Source organism: Hylaeus anthracinus, unplaced genomic scaffold (genome assembly GCF_026225885.1).
Source record: "Hylaeus anthracinus isolate JK02 unplaced genomic scaffold, UHH_iyHylAnth1.0_haploid 11989, whole genome shotgun sequence".
In the NCBI taxonomy this organism is placed as follows: Eukaryota; Metazoa; Arthropoda; class Insecta; order Hymenoptera; family Colletidae; genus Hylaeus; species Hylaeus anthracinus.
Window position 1 is genome coordinate 14,134,671 of NW_026534337.1, and position 19,036 is coordinate 14,153,706.

At 44.0% G+C, this 19,036-nt stretch overlaps 1 protein-coding gene across 9 annotated transcripts in view; it reads left to right on the forward strand.

The window, feature by feature from the left end:
* The window catches only part of LOC128887806 (RIMS-binding protein 2), a 29,519-nt gene extending 11,641 nt beyond the window's left edge, over nt 1-17,878 (forward strand). For 5 of the 9 annotated variants that reach the window (XM_054144152.1, XM_054144157.1, XM_054144158.1 and 2 more), the window contains 11 exons: nt 101-684; nt 863-989; nt 2,032-2,240; nt 2,732-3,136; nt 3,469-3,994; nt 4,154-4,363; nt 5,040-5,248; nt 5,317-5,544; nt 5,648-5,909; nt 7,744-8,021; nt 9,820-17,878. In XM_054144152.1, coding sequence (XP_054000127.1) covers nt 101-684; nt 863-989; nt 2,032-2,240; nt 2,732-3,136; nt 3,469-3,994; nt 4,154-4,363; nt 5,040-5,248; nt 5,317-5,544; nt 5,648-5,909; nt 7,744-8,021; nt 9,820-10,350 — 3,569 coding nt within the window. In that variant the 3' untranslated portion in view covers nt 10,351-17,878. The remainder of the gene's footprint in view (nt 1-100; nt 685-862; nt 990-2,031; nt 2,241-2,731; nt 3,137-3,468; nt 3,995-4,153; nt 4,364-5,039; nt 5,249-5,316; nt 5,545-5,647; nt 5,910-7,743; nt 8,022-9,819) is intronic. The other 4 variants (XM_054144154.1, XM_054144153.1, XM_054144155.1 and 1 more) reach the window with 4 other exon arrangements.
* The last annotated feature ends 1,158 nt before the right edge of the window (nt 17,879-19,036 follow it).

Genomic DNA, 19,036 nt, shown 5'->3' on the forward strand with positions numbered 1-19,036 from the left:
TTTCGATTATACTTTCGAACGTGACCATCTCGAAACGTTTACCTCGAGCGTACGATCGCAGTCGCTAAACCCGCGACAAGGAAACTATCTCCCGTTTCAGGTACCACTTCGACAGGCTTGCTGCAAGCGATAAGCGATCCCCTCCAAGCGATGCAGCAACTTTCTGCCCAGTCCCAAGCCAACCAGCTTCAGCAGCAGGCGATCATTCAGCAGATTCAGCAAAGTTTGCGCGCCAGTTCGCCAACCGCGACCACGACGGGCCACCACTATCTCGGCCCGCGACAAATGCCAAAGATACCCAGCAGTATACTATCGAATCCCTTGGATCGACTGACCAATGACAATACCGTAACCGAGGGCCAAGTGGACATGCTGGATATACCCGGCAAGGGCAGGTGTTACGTTTACATAGCTCGTTTCACTTACGAGCCGTTCCAGCACTCGCCCAACGAGAATCCGGAAGCGGAACTGCCCGTCCAAGGTGGCGATTACCTTCTCGTTTGGGGACAACCGGACACCGACGGTTACCTCGACGCGGAATCGCTCGATGGCAGACGAGGCCTCGTCCCGGCTAATTTCGTCCAGAAATTAGTCGGCGACGATCTGCTGGAGTTCCATCAAGCCGTGCTGGGTCTCAGAGACGTCGACGATTCCGCATCCACCAATATCCCCCAAGTGAGCAATGTGAGCAACGACCCTACGACACGTACACTTTGTTTATCTCTACCTACACGCAGCCTCGCGTCCAGGATAGGTTCCCCTCCAATTGCTTGCAATGCTACGTGCTCGATTCGACTTATTTACTCTTTCCTCGACGAGCGTTCGCGTCAACCAACGTTCTGATTCGGCTCTCTTTCCCCAGTGCTTCCTGCAGGATTTCGATCTCGAGTTGGCAGCTCTGGAGGAAGGCAACAGAAATCGACAGGCCGAGCTGTCGGCGTACGCGGAACTGGAGAACATAGCCGAGGAAGACGAACAGGAACCACCAGGTTAGTAGACCTTCGTACTAACGCAAGTCCTGACTTTCGCTGCGGAGCATGTACGTTTAGACGTATGGTAGACACGTAATTACGAATGTAAGAATCGTCTAGTACGAATATTTCATTCGTTTTTGATCCAGCTAAATCTATTATAGAACGTAGAGCGTTAGATAGAATCTGTTCGCTGAGCTTCAAACGTCACGTATTTAGAACGCTAGAGGATCGTAGGCAAGGTATCGATGTTTGCTCGATTTTTTCAAGGGAATAGTTTTCATCGTCGAGTAGAATTTGGTTGGAAGCATAGCCACGCGTGTAAATATTTCTCATCGTCGTTATCGTGAAACGAGAACGAAGACATTTTCTTATTTAAGTACATAGTGTATGTTCGAAGTTAATTCAGACCTAACCCAGACCTATGTATCGAATTAGGCTTGGGTTAGATCCGCGCTGATATGGATATGTCGTTTGACCCCCCGACGAGCATCTTATCCGAAGGGCACGGCTTACACCCGGAAGCCTCAATCGGTATCGATTCGGTCTGTCAGTCGGCGGTTGATCTACCGCTAGATGTATGGATTAATTTAGCGTAGGACGTAATTGTAGCGCCTGGTTCCATCGTTCCAACGCACCCCCCTTTCAGCTATTTCGAGTCCGTCGAGTAGTTCTCTGCGGTTACGCAAAATGCGGCATACCGTGGTTGCGCGTCTAACGATTTCTCGTTAGTTACGCTCGTTCGACGAGACAATCACGATGCTTGGGACCGAGTGTCTGCGAAGTATCGGCTTTTCTTCCTGTTTAGTTGACCTTCGATTGTGCGACGTTCGAAGGTAGAGGTGGTCTTGAACGCATGTTTGCTTATTTTGATGGCACTAACGCGAAAAGATCCGTTCGGTTTCGTTGGGGCGAGAAGAGAGTGTCGCAATCGGAGGCAGATCTCGAACGGAGTCTTGCACTGTGTTGAGTATTGGATGGATTTAGGCTGGCTTAGCGAAACTAGATAGCGAAAGATTTTTAGTTACAGCTAGGCTTGTCTTGTCTTTTTTCCCTGAAGAAGTCTACCTGTTTTCGGACCTAGTTCCGGCGCCGCAGCATCTCACTCTCGAACGGCAGCTGAACAAGAGCGTCCTAATCGGCTGGACGCCGCCCGAAAATACGCACCAGCTCGAGTCCTATCACGTCTACGTGGATGGGGTGTTGAAGGTCACCGTGAAAGCGACCGAGAGAACTAGAGCGTTGGTCGAGGGTGTCGATTCCACAAGGGTTCGTAAAACAATTCTTGCTTAACAAATTAATCTCCCTCGCTGAACATTCGCGTGAAGCGTTCCGAACGGGAAGCTCCTTTCTTAAGCGTTGTGTCGATTCTACCGTCCTTCTTTTTTTATTTTCTTTTTATTACCGTGCTGGAGAGGAAAATTTTTGAAAGCGCCGAATTCCTACCAGCTGAAAACTCCTCCACCCCCCCCCCCCACCCCCCCACCCCCCTCTGGACAGAGGGTGTCACTATCTCGATGGCGATACATCGCCCAGCTTCCTTTCGATCTGGAACTTGAAATGCTGCGAGAAAGGAGCTTTCCATCAAAGCGTTTATGTAATATACTTCGTTTGCTTGAAATGTAAATAATCAGGGAGCGAAGTGCGATATTATTTTTTTTCTTTTTGAACACCTAATTGCGAGTTTCTTTGTACCGTGCCCTAAATTAAAACAAAGAACACGCCTCGTTACCCGATTTCATTTGATGGACACGATGCAGCCGCACAGAATAAGCGTACGTTCGGTGACACACTCGAGACGAACGTCCCGCGACGCCGCTTGTACGATGGTGATCGGTAAAGACGTCGCCCTGGGTCCAACCGCCGTCAAGGCGTCGAACGTAACCGCCACCAGCGCTGTCATATCGTGGCTGCCGAGCAACAGCAATCACCAGCACGTCGTTTGCGTGAACAACGTCGAGGTCAGAACGGTGAAGCCTGGCGTGTACAGGCACACCATCACAGGCTTAGCGCCCTCGACGATCTACAGGGTGACAGTGAAGGCGAAGAATCTGAGAGCGACGCACTTCGAGGACCAAAATACTCAAGCGGCGAACAATTCAGCTTGTCACGTCCACTTCAAAACGTTACCCAAGGGACTACCCGATCCTCCGGTCGATATCCAGGTTAATAGCTCATCCTATTCCGGTGTCCACGAGGGCGGTTCGAATATAAACTCGCAATCGTCTCGAACACCGAGATAATATACGTTTGTATTGGACTATGTAAATATAGAAGATCGTCCGTGGTTCGATTTGATATTTAACGAGCCACGCCTACAGGTATAGAGAAACGATAGATTTTAACGCGACAGTAGTTGAATAAAATTAGAAAAATTGTACATATACGAGCCACCCTCGTAATTGCACACGGCATGCGGTATATAGCACGGCACGGTATAGTTTCGTGGACGTCGAGATAGCGATATTTTCATCGTGCTGTTATACTTTCCACGCAGGTGGAGGCTGGACCGCAGGACGGCACTTTGCTAGTGACCTGGCAGCCTGTTGCCCTAAACGGTTCGGCCGTCACCGGTTACGCGGTGTACGCCGATGGGAAAAAAGTCACCGACGTAGACAGCCCAACCGGTGACCATGCTCTGGTCGACATCCATAAACTGATGGGTTTGAATCCGAAGCATATCACGGTCAGGACCAAGAGCAGGGAGAGCCAGTCGGGGGACAGTTGCGCCACCGCCATTCCTTGCAGCGTTCTGCGCGGCGGGCCCGCGGCCCACTTGCAGCACGGGTCCGTGCACATGCAAGATCAAGGACAACAGCAACAGCCAGGCGTGGGACAGCCCGACGATCCTAACAGGCTGCGGATGGCAGGCGTGAGCCAGAGATACCCGACGATCCCTGTGCCCTCTCACATGAGGAGACACGCTAGCACTCGGGTCGATGCTCACGGTCAAGTCATCATCGAAACCGACGAGAATTTGTCCGATAAAGAAATCTATCCTGGACAGAGCATGTCCCAGATGGGTAAGAGTCCTTCTTGTAATTCGGAACGGTTCGTTCACTTCTATAATTCGTTTCGAAACACGCCATTCGCCGATATTAAAGCGGCGTAACGGCAATCATCCTCTGAAACGGTCGCGCGGACCTTTTGAAACCTTTGCACGCGTTGCTACTGTCGCCTAGGAGTTCCAGAAATCACCAAGGACTCGGCGAGCGAAGCGAACTACAGCGAGGAGGACGATCCGTCGCGCAGGAGAGGCGCGCCCCTTCACCACGGCGGTCATCCGAGGTACGGGCCCCAAATGGGACAACAGGGACTCCCAGGCACGCACAGATCCGGAAGGATCACGGGACCTGGCGGCAGGCCTCAGGATCCCTACTACGAGCAACCAGGTACGAGCGAAACGCTTATGGAAGTGAGAGTCTAATTCGTCGTGGACCGGTCGGAGACTTTGGTATATTATTGGGTTGGTGCATAATTATCAGCCGCGTATTATTTAAAAAAAGAACAAAAATTCAACAGAAACATGTTTAATTGTTTATTCTGCAGCGTATTCGCCGTCTACTTCGATAACTGCTTCCCATTTGCTTCTCAAACAATGAAACATGTTTCTTTCTTCGTAATAAAATTAAAAAAAAAAAAAAAAAAAAAAAAAAACAACGGCGAATAATTATGCACCAACCCAATATTATCTGTTCCGTAAAAAAGAGGAAAAGAATATGAACACTAAACCTACTTCTACCATGATCGATCAAATGACTGGCCTTAAAGAAACTTTTTTCGATCGACTGCAAAGATATTTTACGCGAAACTAAATTGAACAATGCACGAAACGTATCGTGTATGAGAACTACACACAAAAGTTTGAAAAGGATATTTGCCCCGTCGCGGTAGGTTTAGCGTTAAATTATTCAAATCTTAACCCGCGGGAGAACGTCTCTGACCGAACGATGTATTTGGCTCTCGTTCGATTGAGCTCGAGTAGTTGGTCGATTATAAATTACGACGCGTAAGCTTTGCCGCGTTTCTCTATTTTGTGTTGTGCGTGTGGTTCCTTTTTTCACGCAGGAAACCAAAGAGGCAGAGGTCCCGGGTATCGCGGCGGACGTGGAATGCAAGCTCAAGGTGGTGCTGGTCATCCGTCGAGCAGCGCCCAGCAAATGAACAAGAGGACACGGTGGTTCATGGCCCTGTTCAATTACGATCCCAAGATCATGTCGCCGAATCCGGGCGCCTGCGAAGAGGAACTGCCCTTCTCCGAGGGCGACATCATCAAGGTCTTGTTTACTGTCCTTTCGAGTAACTCGTGCCTAACGTGCTTGTAACTTGTTGCTCGGTTCGCTAGGTGTACGGCGAGAAAGACGCGGACGGATTTTATTGGGGAGAGTGCCGCGGCAGGCGGGGTTACGTGCCATTCAACATGGTAGAAGAGATCAAGGATCCTAATCAACCGGGACAGGGTCAGCCAGATAGGAGAGGTAGATGGGGAGACATTTACGCTAGCATGCCGCTGAAGAAGATGATAGCCCTCTACGACTACGATCCGAACAAATTGTCGCCCAACGTTGATTCCGTAAGATCATTGCAATTTGTTAAAAAAAAAAAAAAAAAAAAAAAACGTCCCGCGTTCTCGCTCTACCGTATACGTCCGTGACCGGGTGTCCTTGTTCCCGTAGCAAGTGGAGCTGGCGTTCCAAACCGGAAACGAGATTTACGTGTACGGCGACCTGGACGACGACGGATTCTATATGGGTGAACTGAACGGTGTACGTGGTTTAGTACCGAGCAACTTCCTGACCGAAGCGCCCGATCAGCCAGCGCAAGGACAACTTCCACCGGGTAGCAGAAGGCCGCCCAGTCAGAGCCAAGGACCTGGGGCGAGGGGACCGCCACCTCCGCCACGGGAACCTCCACCTCCCGGTCATCGACGAGGCAAAGGTAAAACTATAAAGACCGATTGCCGTTCGATATTTTCCTCTTTACCGATTTACGATACCGCCGCAAAGAATAGCTCCTCAAGCCACGTAAAAAGATCGTCTAAAGCCAAAGCTTCCGTAGCTGCATCCTCGGCGAAGCTAATAGAAGGGAAGCGGCAAAATTTAAGATGACAGAGCATAACGATAAGGAGCATAAGAATAACGAGCAGGATCGATAACGAGAAGGATGCAGGTTCCTACGAAGAATGCGTTTATCAGTGAGATCAATTACAACGGAGAACGCGAGGATACTTCGCGTAGGTTTTCGCTTAAGAGGGGGCTGGTAAAGCTGGCTCGAGGGGTTTCAAGTGAATTCACACTGGCGCTGTTTATTCTGGCCGAACGACAACTGCCGAGTATCGATAGCGGTTTCTCTATGAAAAGGTGCGAGGAAAGGGATAGAACGGAACTAGGACTGGAAATAACAACCAGACGTCAGTGTGAATGAAACTGTACATGCGGCAAGCAACACAAGACACGAAATTAGATGTGCCAGACGACAGGCAGAAGGGTCACACAAGTACTTATGGTTGGGCGAATAAATCTAGCAATCCACCGATCGGTAATACGATCGAGTCCAAGTGTTGGCTTGTTTAGAAGCGCACGATTCTTGCCACGATTAATCGAGAGATCGCAATACTGTTAAGCAACTGTGCGACTATTTCTAGAATGGCATTCGTGTAAGCGCACCCGGTGCTTTTGCCTTCGGGGAATTACTTTCGAGTGGTCCCTCTAACGACAAGCTTCTAGGAACACGTTCGAAATTGCCACGATATAGAGTCGAGTAACCGGAATTGAACGGTACAAGCGATTTTCGTGTTTGGAATCTTCTTCCTTTTTTTCTCTTTTTTTTTTTTTTTTTTTTGGTTGTTTGTTTGTTTAGGAACACGTCTTTCGGCATACGCAAAGCGATTTCTATCTATCTGTCTGTCTACCTATCTATTCTCTCTGTGTCTCTACATATATAATATATACATATTTTATATATGTCGCGTACACACTTATAAAATATCTATATATCTATATATATCTATATACCTATATATATCTATATATATATATATATATATATATATATGTATATATAATATACAAATTAAAACACTAAGCTGCTTTCAGTGTTTCTGTTAAGTATACATACATACATACATACATATATGTGTATATACATATATATGTATTATATTCATACCTTTTCTTTCCGAGCACTTTTCGGCTCTGTTACTTTTCTACGTGCCTATCTTTTTTCCTCTGTCTATTATATATACGTGTTATATTTACGCTATATACGTATACATATATAGCGTGTTATTCTATAACGACATAATCTGTTTCTGTGTGCCTGAACTGGTCGATGGTCGTCGTGTCACATGATTGTCGTTCGTGTCGTGTTGTCAAGCTGGCCATTTAAACGTTCAAATAAATATGAAATCTCATAATCTTTCGACGATTCGTTCAAGACTATCGGTACGATGTTCTATCATATTTCGTGTCTTGATGCGTGTAAAGTCACGGGAAAAAAAAAATTTAACTGTTTTCGCGCTGGTCCAGGTTCTGCCGAGTAATTCGAGTCCATGCTTTCCTGAACGATTCAACTTGAATGCGTTGTCTTGCGTTTTGAAAAGAACCAAAAAAAAAAAAAAAAAAAAAAAGAAAAGAAAAAGAAAAAAAAAGAAAGAGACAGACAAATCACAGCATTACTCGGCATACTTGGCCACGTACATAAATGTTCAATTTAAAAAGAGATAAATGCGCCATGAATGACAACACGGTTCTGTTCTCTTCTCTGTTGCTAGATGCCTGCATTGTGCCTGTGTCTGTCCCTGTCTGTCACTTAGACTCTAGACAACAACAACAACAACAACAACAAGTACAACAACAACAACAACAACAACCATCACTAATGAACAACCAACAACATCAACTCCAACATCAACAAAACAATCCACCGCATCTAGCGTACCAACAAGCGAATCACCACAGCTACACGACTGTAACCACGTCCAATCAGCATGGGCCCACTCCCATGGGTGCCCATCAGCAAGGTCCCGTACCACTCCACCTTCAACAGCAGGTGAGTTCACTGGCTCTATCCAGAAGTTTTCACTGGTGCTTATCGACGTGCTGCAAATTCCTCTACGCTGCAAAAAGCCTGTTGTACGATATTTCGACTGTATTTACCTATCTTTCTTTATCGATTCACCGAGGCACGCCGAGGCTCACTGTCTCTCTATCTCTGGCTATGTTCTCTCCACCGTTTCTTTTTCTTCTCTGTCCTTCCGTTTACGGGCGTTTCGTCGTGCACAGACGAGAGCCCGCAGAAAAGTAATCGTGACGCTCGGCTCTAATGGTCCAACAACTGAAAATCAATAAGAAATCAATCAGGACATGTATTACAGGACAAAGGTATTCCTATCTCGTTGATGCGTTCGAGCAAAACAAACTCTGGAAACGACGCGGAGATCATCATCGAGAAAGGAAGTTATCTTCGTCTAGCATTATATACTTAGTTTTAAACGAGCAGTTAATTAATCAATTCGTTTGATTGTAAGTGCAGGAAAACCTCGTTAATCTGGAGTAATTAAAAAGAGAAGCGATTCATGTTTGAACAACCATAAACTGTGAATCGTTGTTATTTTCGCAGATTAGCGAGATTTTACTGTATACAAAAATGAATTATAAAATGGTACATATACATAATATGTACTTTTAGTATCAACGATCGCTAGTCGGATGATCAGAGTACCACTGTTTATTTATACCCTCGTTACGATAGTCTTAGTATTTACGAAAGTTTTTGCGAAAATAAACTTTCGAGTAGACCTTTAGCGAGAAATGTATGCACCTTATCAACAAGCTCCAGGTTAGAGCTTGCGTTCATCGTTGAAGACATCAAAGTTTACTTAATATTTGGACGTTCACGTTACAGGCAGAACACCGAGTTTCTTTCGGATTGTGTATCTCTCTTTCAAAGCTTGTGATCGAGTGCTTGTAATTATAACGTACCAGCATGCGCGAATTGTAAGCAGTAAGAGAGTGAACATTAAACGGAGATGGGCACACGATCGTCTTGCATGAGGAATAACGAACAGTTACTTATTCGGGAGATTTTCTGGTCCGGGGATTGTCTAGTCGCCTCGATAATACCGTGCCCAACTTTGGCAGTGAGTCACGCTTTTGCGGTAATTGAAACTCTCACCCGAAAAATTTCCTAACGTACACACCTTTCTGTCGCTCCTTTTCTCTGCTTTCGTTACTCTTCACGCTCCTTTCCGTACTGTGACGTTACCAGCGTCTATTTTGTCGCTTATACAAACATCGAGACCATCGTTGCGTCGATCGATCGTAGGCTCGTCGACGGTAGGCTACTAGAAGATCGAACCAAACAAATTTCACATGTACCGAAAATGTTCTGTCGCACACTTCCGTCCCAGTAACGTTTGTTCGAAGTACATTCTCACGCTTCCTTTGTTTCGCTTAGGCGACGACGTGTCGAAACGTTTGTCGCGTACGTAAAACGCATTACTCCCCCTTCCTCCCATAGAAGGTACGTAGATGGATGTGTTTACGGTGTACTAGGAAAGGAGTCTCCGTACCGTTAGCGAAAACCGTACCGAACGATAGCAACGATAACCGCATAAAACGCCACTAATGCGAACGTTGACATTGTTAGAGTTCAATTTTTGTTTGTTTAGGGCGCATCTCGACACGGCTGCAACATGCTTGTTGGGATGAACGTTTTTGTTGGAACATTTCAGGGTATCCCGGACGCGGTCGACGAACGTTTGCGAAACATGCAACACGAAATGGAAGAAGAAACGGAACAAATTCGGCGACTCGTTTCGATTAACTGGTGTCGCTTTAATTTCTAGGGGAAGGGGAGGGGAGGCGCGATCAATCGTGGCAGTAACGTGCCTGGAGGTATGCAAGGTCCGGGACAGCACATGCAACAACAACAGGACTACCAGCAACAAAATCAACCGTACCAACAGCAGCAGCCGAATCAGCAGAACCAGAGCTACCAGCAGCAACAGAATCAAGGGTACCAACAGCAGGGCACTGGATTCGGTCCTCAAGGACAGCAGTTCCAGCAGCAACAACCCCAACAGCAACAGCAACAGCAGAATCAACCGTATCAGCAGCAGAACCAGGGCGCGCCTATGCAGGGTAGTCAGAGCACCAGCAAGCCGATGAGGGGGATACCCACCGTCTTGCCAACCGCTCAGTCCAAGACGCAACCGAACGCCGGCCAGGGCCAACAGCAACAGCAACCGCAGCAGCAGCAAAGCACAGGGCCGAACCTGATGCAAAAATTCACGGAAATGGCCGGTGCGAGCGCCGGCGGCGACATCCTCTCGAAAGGGAAGGAACTGATCTTCATGAAGTTTGGCCTCGGCAAGTGAGCTATTACCCTGCCCGTGTCGCTCGCTCCGCTTCCTCTCCACTTCTGTCCTAACGATTTCCCGCGGACGCTTCGCGTCCTTCACGAGGGATCACTTTCTAAATCAGTATTACGGAGAATTAGTTGCGGAGAGCAAGCGAGACGCGCAGGCAGGAACGTACGAATGCGTCTCGTCCGATCAGGTCTACGCGATCAGGTCTACTATCCCTGAACCCGACACGATACGATACGACACGACACGACACGATACGATACGATACGACAGGATACGGATAACGTACGATGTAAATGTGTGCTGCCATTGCTGCTGCTGCTGCTGTTGCTGCCGCTACGACTGTTACTATTTCGCAACCACTGCTGGATCCATGGTTCGATCGAAAAATGAAAAAAAAAAGAGAGAAAGTTGTGCTGGTACGCGCGTGGAGCGATAAAGTTTATATCTTCCCCCGTTGTTTCTACCTCGAGTTTACGAGGCTAAGGAGAGGCTTGCCTCTCCTATCAGGCAAGAAGGAAAGGAATGTTCGCTGGCGTCCTTTAACGATATCCCTCGCGAGAAAACAAATAAATAAATAAATAATCACCGTGAAAGTATACTAGAGAGCTGAAGAGAATGCCCCTGGATGGAATTCAATGATTTAGCGGTCGGAACTTTTTTGGTAGACGGTTACCTCGCCATTGGTCGGGATTTCGTATCCGGTGAACCGATGATTGATAGCGTCGCCATCGTGGAACCTCGCTATTCGCGGACATCAATCAGGAGTGTTCTTTTGTAGCTCCTTGCAGTAGTCGGATTCGACGTTAGAGTCGCGCGGGTGACGACTCTTCGCTCGATATCAAACACGAGGTAAATAACGAACGACCTCCGATAAATTCTTTTCGATCGCCTTTACCATCATCGTCATTGTCATTATCGTCTTATTCTCCTCCTTCTTCTTCTTCTTCTTCTTCTTCTTCTTCTTCTTCTTCTTCTTCTTCTTCTTCTTCTTCTTGTTCTTCTCGTTCTTCTTCTTCACGCAATAGAGTCCTTTTTCTGGGTGTCACGTCGCCGATCAAGGGAGCACGTACACACGAGTAGCCGAATAGGTCTTTCGTCATTTTTCTAGAGGGAAGTATCCAATGTTCCTTTTCCTTGCGCCATTTCAATACGCAGACTTCAAAGACGAAGTTTCCAGGAGCTAAAGCACAATATATCTAATGTTAAAATCGTAAAATTTCCTTCGGTTCGGTGAGTCATCCTTAAAGCTAGTACTTTTAATGAATTAATTTTAGTAAATTTTACTTATTAAACCATTGCCTCGGTAGCAGAGACCTTATGAGAATCTAGAGTTTAACAAAGTAGCCATTAAAAAGATACTTATCTCCGTTCGCCTACTCGTGCGCAGGTGCCCGCTTGAGACCCTGAAATTCAAACGAAAATTTAGTCAGTTGGTGAAAGTATCGGAACGTAAACGCGGATCGAGCAGGTACTACCCGCCATTGGAACTTCGAGAAATAAATACGCCGCTGCGAACGACTCTTGATTTGTGGCCGAGAAACACAGACAAATTCAACGATTTGTTCGACGATAAAAATATTAAATGTATAGTATCGTTTAACCGACAAGCGTATGGTAATAAATAATCGTGGCTGGTACGTAACGTATCGACGCCTGCTCAACGATACGAGTAATCGAATATCGGCGCATAATCAGGCTACCGTACACGAGAATCACCTACCGATATATAGCTCGTTGGAGAAATCCCTTTCATACGTGGGCGTGCCTTATGAAAATTTTTCATCCAGGAACAGCAATCATATCTTTGACTTCGACTGATTCGACGGAACTGTCGGTTGATATCGCGTAACGAAGGAAATTTTGTATAAAGGCAACCGAGACGAGATCGACTCGAATCGATGAGAATTCGTTACATGCAAGAGACGTCGATGTTTATCCGATACTCTCTAATCGAATCACCAGTCACCTAGGTACGAAGAGAAAACGAAGTAATATTAATTTCAGAACTTTAACGAGGTTTCTTCTAATTGTAGCGGGAGACGACGAAGGTTTATCGATTTGGCCGACAGATTGAATTTCGCGTAAAATGCGAACATCGAAACGCGACACAAGCGCGGAAACACATCGGTTCCGCACCTCTGGCGCGTTTCATCTTTCTCCCTCCGTCTTTCTTTGCCTGATGCGTTTCATTTCAGAAACGTGCAGCCTTTGCGTTCGATCGTTAGCCGAGAGAAATCGTTAGGCGAAGGGAAACGCTCTACCGCAGTGATCCTTAACCACCCCTGACGCGATCGATCGGGGAAGTTTTTATTTGTTATAATTTTCGAGACGGTCGTTACCTCGAAACGATCGTCGGTTCGACTATAAATATGTTTCAAGCCTTTCGAGCCTGTATCGATTTGTGTCGTCGTCGGTAGAACGTGGCGAACAGCATGCATGAATTTAAAAATCTTTTTTCTGTTCTTCGTTTTAGATTGATGTTTGCCCTTTGCCGCGTTCTAGCGAGGAGCAGCCAAACAGTATTACGATTCTGACGTTTAGAGATTAAGAACATTGTTAAGAAGTGTTAAGAACCACTGCTCTAGATAAACGCGACGGAAACGAACCCGAATGGATAAGGCGAAGACCAGATGGAAAAACGAGAGAAACGATTACGAATGAAACTAAATATTTTGCATGACGAAAGCCAAACGATAACCGACGACACTATACACGCTGAAACGATGTGCGAACAGCCGAGAGGGTTAACAAACGAACGATTCGTGGATCAAGTTGAGCTACGTCGTGGATATAAATAAATAATTTAACTAATTGATTAATCGATATCGCTCCGAGGTGAAAAAAGGGGCACGAATTCGATCGACGAAAGAAAATGTTATGGGGTTGGGTGTGGGGGAGGGGGTACTTGAGAGATCATAGGATACGTATGTTACGGTAATGAAAAATATACATATATATGCATACGCAAATATACATATACATGTGTGTATATATATATACGTACACAGACACAGATACGTGCATATACAAAGACACACAGAGCCAAGTACGCAAATACACGTACATACACACGTACACACATTATATTTAACTATTGCAAAGTGTTGTTACATCGCTACTTGTATCGTATTTTGTACAAAGTATCCTTACCTTCAACTGTTCTTTTTCTTTCGCCGTGATATATATATATATATATATATAATATAAAGGGATAAAAAAAAAAAGAAATAAAGAATTCCTTAACGAGGCGGAGGAAGGGCGACGAATTTCAAAGTCACGTTCGCTAGAAATCATTATGGAAATCATAACCGGACTCGTCATAGTTGTTATTTAATATTGACGGTATAGCTGTGTCTGTCTGTTGCGAGCGATAGTTGCCTCTTGCCTGTTCCGTGCTAATCGAATTATCAACGGATGCGGCGACAAGCGACCAAGACGGAGTATGCGATTTACGAGTTGTTCGACAGGGTTTGTCGACAGAGACGGGCAAGATTCTTATCTAGACTTTTCTAGACGAAAATGTTGTCACCTTTTCTTAAACATTTCCATGCACGACGAGTTTCCTTCCTTTCAATATATTACGAGACAGTGAATTGTTTGATAAAAAGAAAAAAGAAAACCGAGCATGTTACTCGACGCTTTACATCGATCCTGTCCGTTAAAATTTTGCCCATCTCTGGTTGTCGAACACGCGGGCCAACGAAGGATCCGTTCAACGGGCCACCATCGCGATCCGCCTGACATTTCTTGCGATATCTGTTTTCATTTGTCGTAAATCTAATCGAGAAACGTGGAAACGTTCGTTCATCTGCCTTAAAATACAATCCTACTTTAAACGTTACCATTCGTTTGGAAATTTCAATTGATCAATTACGTTACAATCCTCGATCGCGAAACGCAAGGATGAAGGATTTAAGCGAAATCCGTTCAAATCCATTAAGACTTAGCTCGATCGATTCTTTATGGCTTCGTTTTATACTTGAATGGGGCCGCAGCCTTTGAAATTTAAGAAAGTATAAGCTTAATTTCCTTCGACTGCAGAAGCGTCGCTTGAACAAATGCAAGAGTGGGTGGAGAGGAGTAGGGGGGGGGGGGGGATAAAACATTGTTGAAAGTTAATCTTTTGCACTGTTTTCCTTCGTGTTTCGACGTAAACTACGTTCCCGACTAGTATAATGACTGGGCTCCGGATTTTATGCATTTAAAAACATACGAAAAATATACGCAGTGTATGTGAAATATAAATTTTACAATTAATATATTATATTATATAATATTAAGACAACATGGTCTTACTTATCGCATATTTATTTAGATTAAATAAATATATATATATATATATACATTATATAATTATATAATATAATATATTATATATCATAGTTATATCGTTTTGCATAAGTGCACGTAGCTTTCAGTTATGTCTCCGCGTGTATTTATTATATTAGTTAATGTTGGAAATGCATAAAATCCGCGGTCTAACGATGACATACCTCGCCACTTTCCCAAAACAGTCGGACGACTCGAAAGACACTCTCACCCTTTCGCTGGTACCTCGTCGGTTTTTGTTGATCTCTTGTTAGTCTATTTTTACAATGGTCCCATCTTGGAGCAAGAGTTTTGCCTAATCGTAGCAGTACTACGGTCGAAGAGAAATCCTTTGATTTGCGGATAACCGTATCGGCGAGTCTCGTTTATTGCAAAAATCGTCCATGGTAAATTGCGCGACGTTCATCGAGCGAGAATCACTGCACAGGTATATATCTATACTCCCATCCATAAGTCACTGGACACTAAGTAAATGCATAAAAAAAATTTTAAAAAGTACTGACGTTACGTAATAAAACAACTAACAGCTTATTAATGCGTTACATTATAGAGGAAATCGTACTTATCGTATGTTAAGAATCGAACCAAAAAGTTAGCGAATAATCTTACAATCTTACATATCCTTCCGATCGACGTATCCACCTCGTTTCGAAAGCGTTCTCTCGAATTAATCGCGACAATCCGTCGATTAATTTCACTTCGATCTTCCGGGCTAATTTCGTTCCAGTCTCCCTGTAATATTTACCGCGAGTCTTTCTTTCATTTTAGACACGTTTATCACGAATAATCACTGGCGCGTACGATCTTACGTATCCCGTATTTATTTAGATCAAAATATATCTATATATACGCATTATGAATTTTACTGTAACATAATAACTTAAAATAAGTACATATATCGAAATAAGGTAGTAGGATTGCTTCAGAGAATCGTAGCCGTTTACCAATTTGCATTTTCCAAAACCGGACGAGCAAGTGTCCGATGACTTATGAAGGGCAGTGTACGTATTCGCACCAGTGGCGGGCAGAATTTTAATTCGAACGACAGACGACGAATAAAAGCTCTGAATAACGATTTATTCGCAACGTTTACTCCCATTGTACAGTTATTCAGATTTTATTCGTTCGATTCGTTTCATTCGTTATCATTTATTCGTTATCGAACTCTCGTTATTGTCCAGACGAGAATTTTGCCCACCTCCGGTGCGAATGTACCACGACTACGGACCAAAGCACGCTTTTTCGAAAGATCGATTAAAAACCTAAGACAAATCCTTTCGTTTTATTTCCGTTCCGGCGCGTCCCTCGAATAATTCCCAAAATTAAAGGGCGCGTCGAATTCTAGGATCGAGAGATTAGGTCATTTTTGGGATTTCTTTTCAGGGACTCGACGTATTTAGGGAGGGTCCATAGTGTTTCGTAGCTGAACAAAAAAAAAAAAAGAAAAATATTTTCTCCGGATCTCTTCTGTGAAACGTGGATCGAGTCGAAGTCTCGAGGTCGTTTTCTCAATGAAAAAGAGGGATCTTCCGTCTCTTCGTTACGGTGGGACCAGTGTTGGGCAAATTGTCCGTCGCGAAACGGGTAATCGGATTAGCTTCGTAAGATTACTTGGATCGCGTGGATAACTGCGAACCGATCGTTGCAAACGTAATCGGTGCCCAACTCTGGATAGGACCTGTTGCGCAAACCCTCGCGAATGAACCCGCGATCGGTGCGGGAACCGACTGCGAACCCGCGCCGTGAACATATCTAACTCTTAGACGATGATCCAAACGATTAAAAGAGGGCGGGGGAGGGCGAAAAAAGTTAACACAAAATAAAAAAAATTGAAAAAAAGACTGACGCGACAATTAAGATCTACAGACGTTTAACACGTTCGCTACCAAGGCCGCTCTGGCGTGGATCGAGCGGCGAGCAAGGGCGGGCGAAATTAAACGAGAGGAGCAAACAATTATACGTTTTTGATAAGAATAACCGAGGATGCAAGCGGGAGAAATTGTTCGTTGAGGATAGTGAAGAAAAGAGCGAAGGGAGGACTAGTAGCTTGTACATTAAAACTTCGTTCCGAATGGTAGTGAATGTGTTAACTAATGTTACTTAGCGAATCTCTAGCTTTTATTTTCCGTCTTTTCGATAATTGCGTTCCCGTTTCTTTCCACCTTGATCGCGAGCCATCGAGTTTCGAATGGGTATCCCTCGCGAACGAACCTATTAGTCGCATCGAGTACGCACGAGGGATCACCTAGAGCAAGTTACGACACGAACCCTTCATCTATTATCGTTAGATGTTAGATATCGTAAGAAAAACGCAAGTAGTCTTGACGAAGAAGATAAAAAAAATAAATAAATAAATAAATAAATGAAAACCAAAAAGTAAAAGCCACGAGGGAAACACCGGTTTCGATGCCCTCGCGTATCGAGAGCTGATTTCCTGTCTCTTCTCTTCGTGATCAGACCAAAACCTTAGAAGGTAATAGCTTTAACGACACAACAGGAACAATAAGCTGACGCAATGCAACGGTCGAACACGATTACAGAACTAACCGATATAATATACACTTAGTCGAATCTTTTTATTTGAACGTTTACCTACAGGCGGAGACATAAAACGCACGGACTGTGTAAAGCGAGGCGATTGAAGAAATAAATAAATAAATAAATAAATAAATAAATAAATGAAAATAAAAATGAAAACAAGCTCAGGCTGACTGTCAACCAAACGAACAAACATGTAAAGACGAAAAGATGTTTGGGGAAAAGCTGATATATGTGAAACGAGGAAAAAATCGACTTCTCTTAAAGTATCTCGAAAAATCGTTTGTCGGCGCTCATTTTTCTCTAGTATTTCACTTGTACATTGTCATTGTTATGAATTATAGTCGTTGAACGGATTCGTATAAAAAAAAAAAAAAAAAAGTCTTTTTGATAATCGCGACACGCTGATACAAGGTGAATCGCAAACGTAAGCCGTGCCCGAGAATTTACGCGTACGTGTATATCCTAAATCGTGAGAACGATGGTCGATCGTCGATCACTCGCTCGACAAAAAAACGAAAAAATAAAAGAAAACGAACAAAAAAAAAAAACTGAAACAAACTGTTGGGTCTGGAACGCGTGAAAAAATTGTCTGTCATTCGACGAGCAGAAAATAATCAGTGTTGATCATCTAAAAGTAAAAAGAAAAAACAAACAAAAAAAAAAAGACATTGTATTCCGACGAAAAAGCTTTCTTTCGAAAAAAAAAAAGTATGTTTTCCATTTCCCAGGAGAAATAGGCGTACACGCGTTTACTTCGATTTAGATAACGATTAGCTGAATAATACACGATATCCCAACAAGCTGCTAGTAACGAGTAAAGGGGTTGTTGAATCTTCCGTGAGAGATAAAGGTCGCTCCGTTCGACGAAATACGAAATGAAAACAGAAAAGGGAGAAAAGGATACGCTCTATGGAGGAAACGGAAGAAAAGAAGAGGAAAAGAGAAAGAATGTGCATTGCGTGTGCGTATGTGTGGTCGGTGCATGTGCGAGATAATAGCGAGAAAGAGGAAAAGTGACAAACCAGATGGAGAATGAATGAATGTGAATGGATGACAGATAAGATAGGACGGGAGAAACAGTTGTCGCGAAGAGAGAGAGAGAGAGAGAGAGAGAGAGAGAGAGAGAGAGAGAAAGCATAGAGAATCCGAGAAACATATTTGAATGATGTTGTTAGTTAGGCGCCAATTATTGTCATTCTTTCTCTTGTATCGATACCCTAAGATTGTATATGAACAGAACGTAGCGCAAAAAAAGATAAAAAAAAAAATGAAATCGATTATATACACACGTACGACTTTTAATATAACGAATTACCGCATCGATTAAGCATGTCGAGTCGCCAGCTACGTTTGTCTTGTCATTGAGTAATCTTGCGCTTTGTTTTTTCTATGAATCGGTGCATAACAATCTATTCCTTGTTAGCCCAACTGAAATAACGAGAACAAAAAAAAAACTGCTACAAAAGAGAAAAATCAACAAAAAACACAATGTTATTATAAACGATTAATTAATAAAAAACAAATCTTGTTTGTTGTTACTTCTGGTATCCTGGTCAAGTCCTTCTCATCGAACGATACATGTATTATCGCTCGTTGTACATATTTACGGATTCAGCCTTATCCAAGGTGAAACAGCTTAACAACTTTCGACCGAAGTAAGTCAAAAATTTCCTGTAGTACGAATATAAAACGATGAAAAATTTAGATGCTTACACGTGATAGAGTTGCGCTCTGACTTAATATAACATATTTGAACTTTAAATGTTATAATGTTTAATTTTTTATGTTGTTTTAAAAGAATTTGAATGCATTACGTTACAAG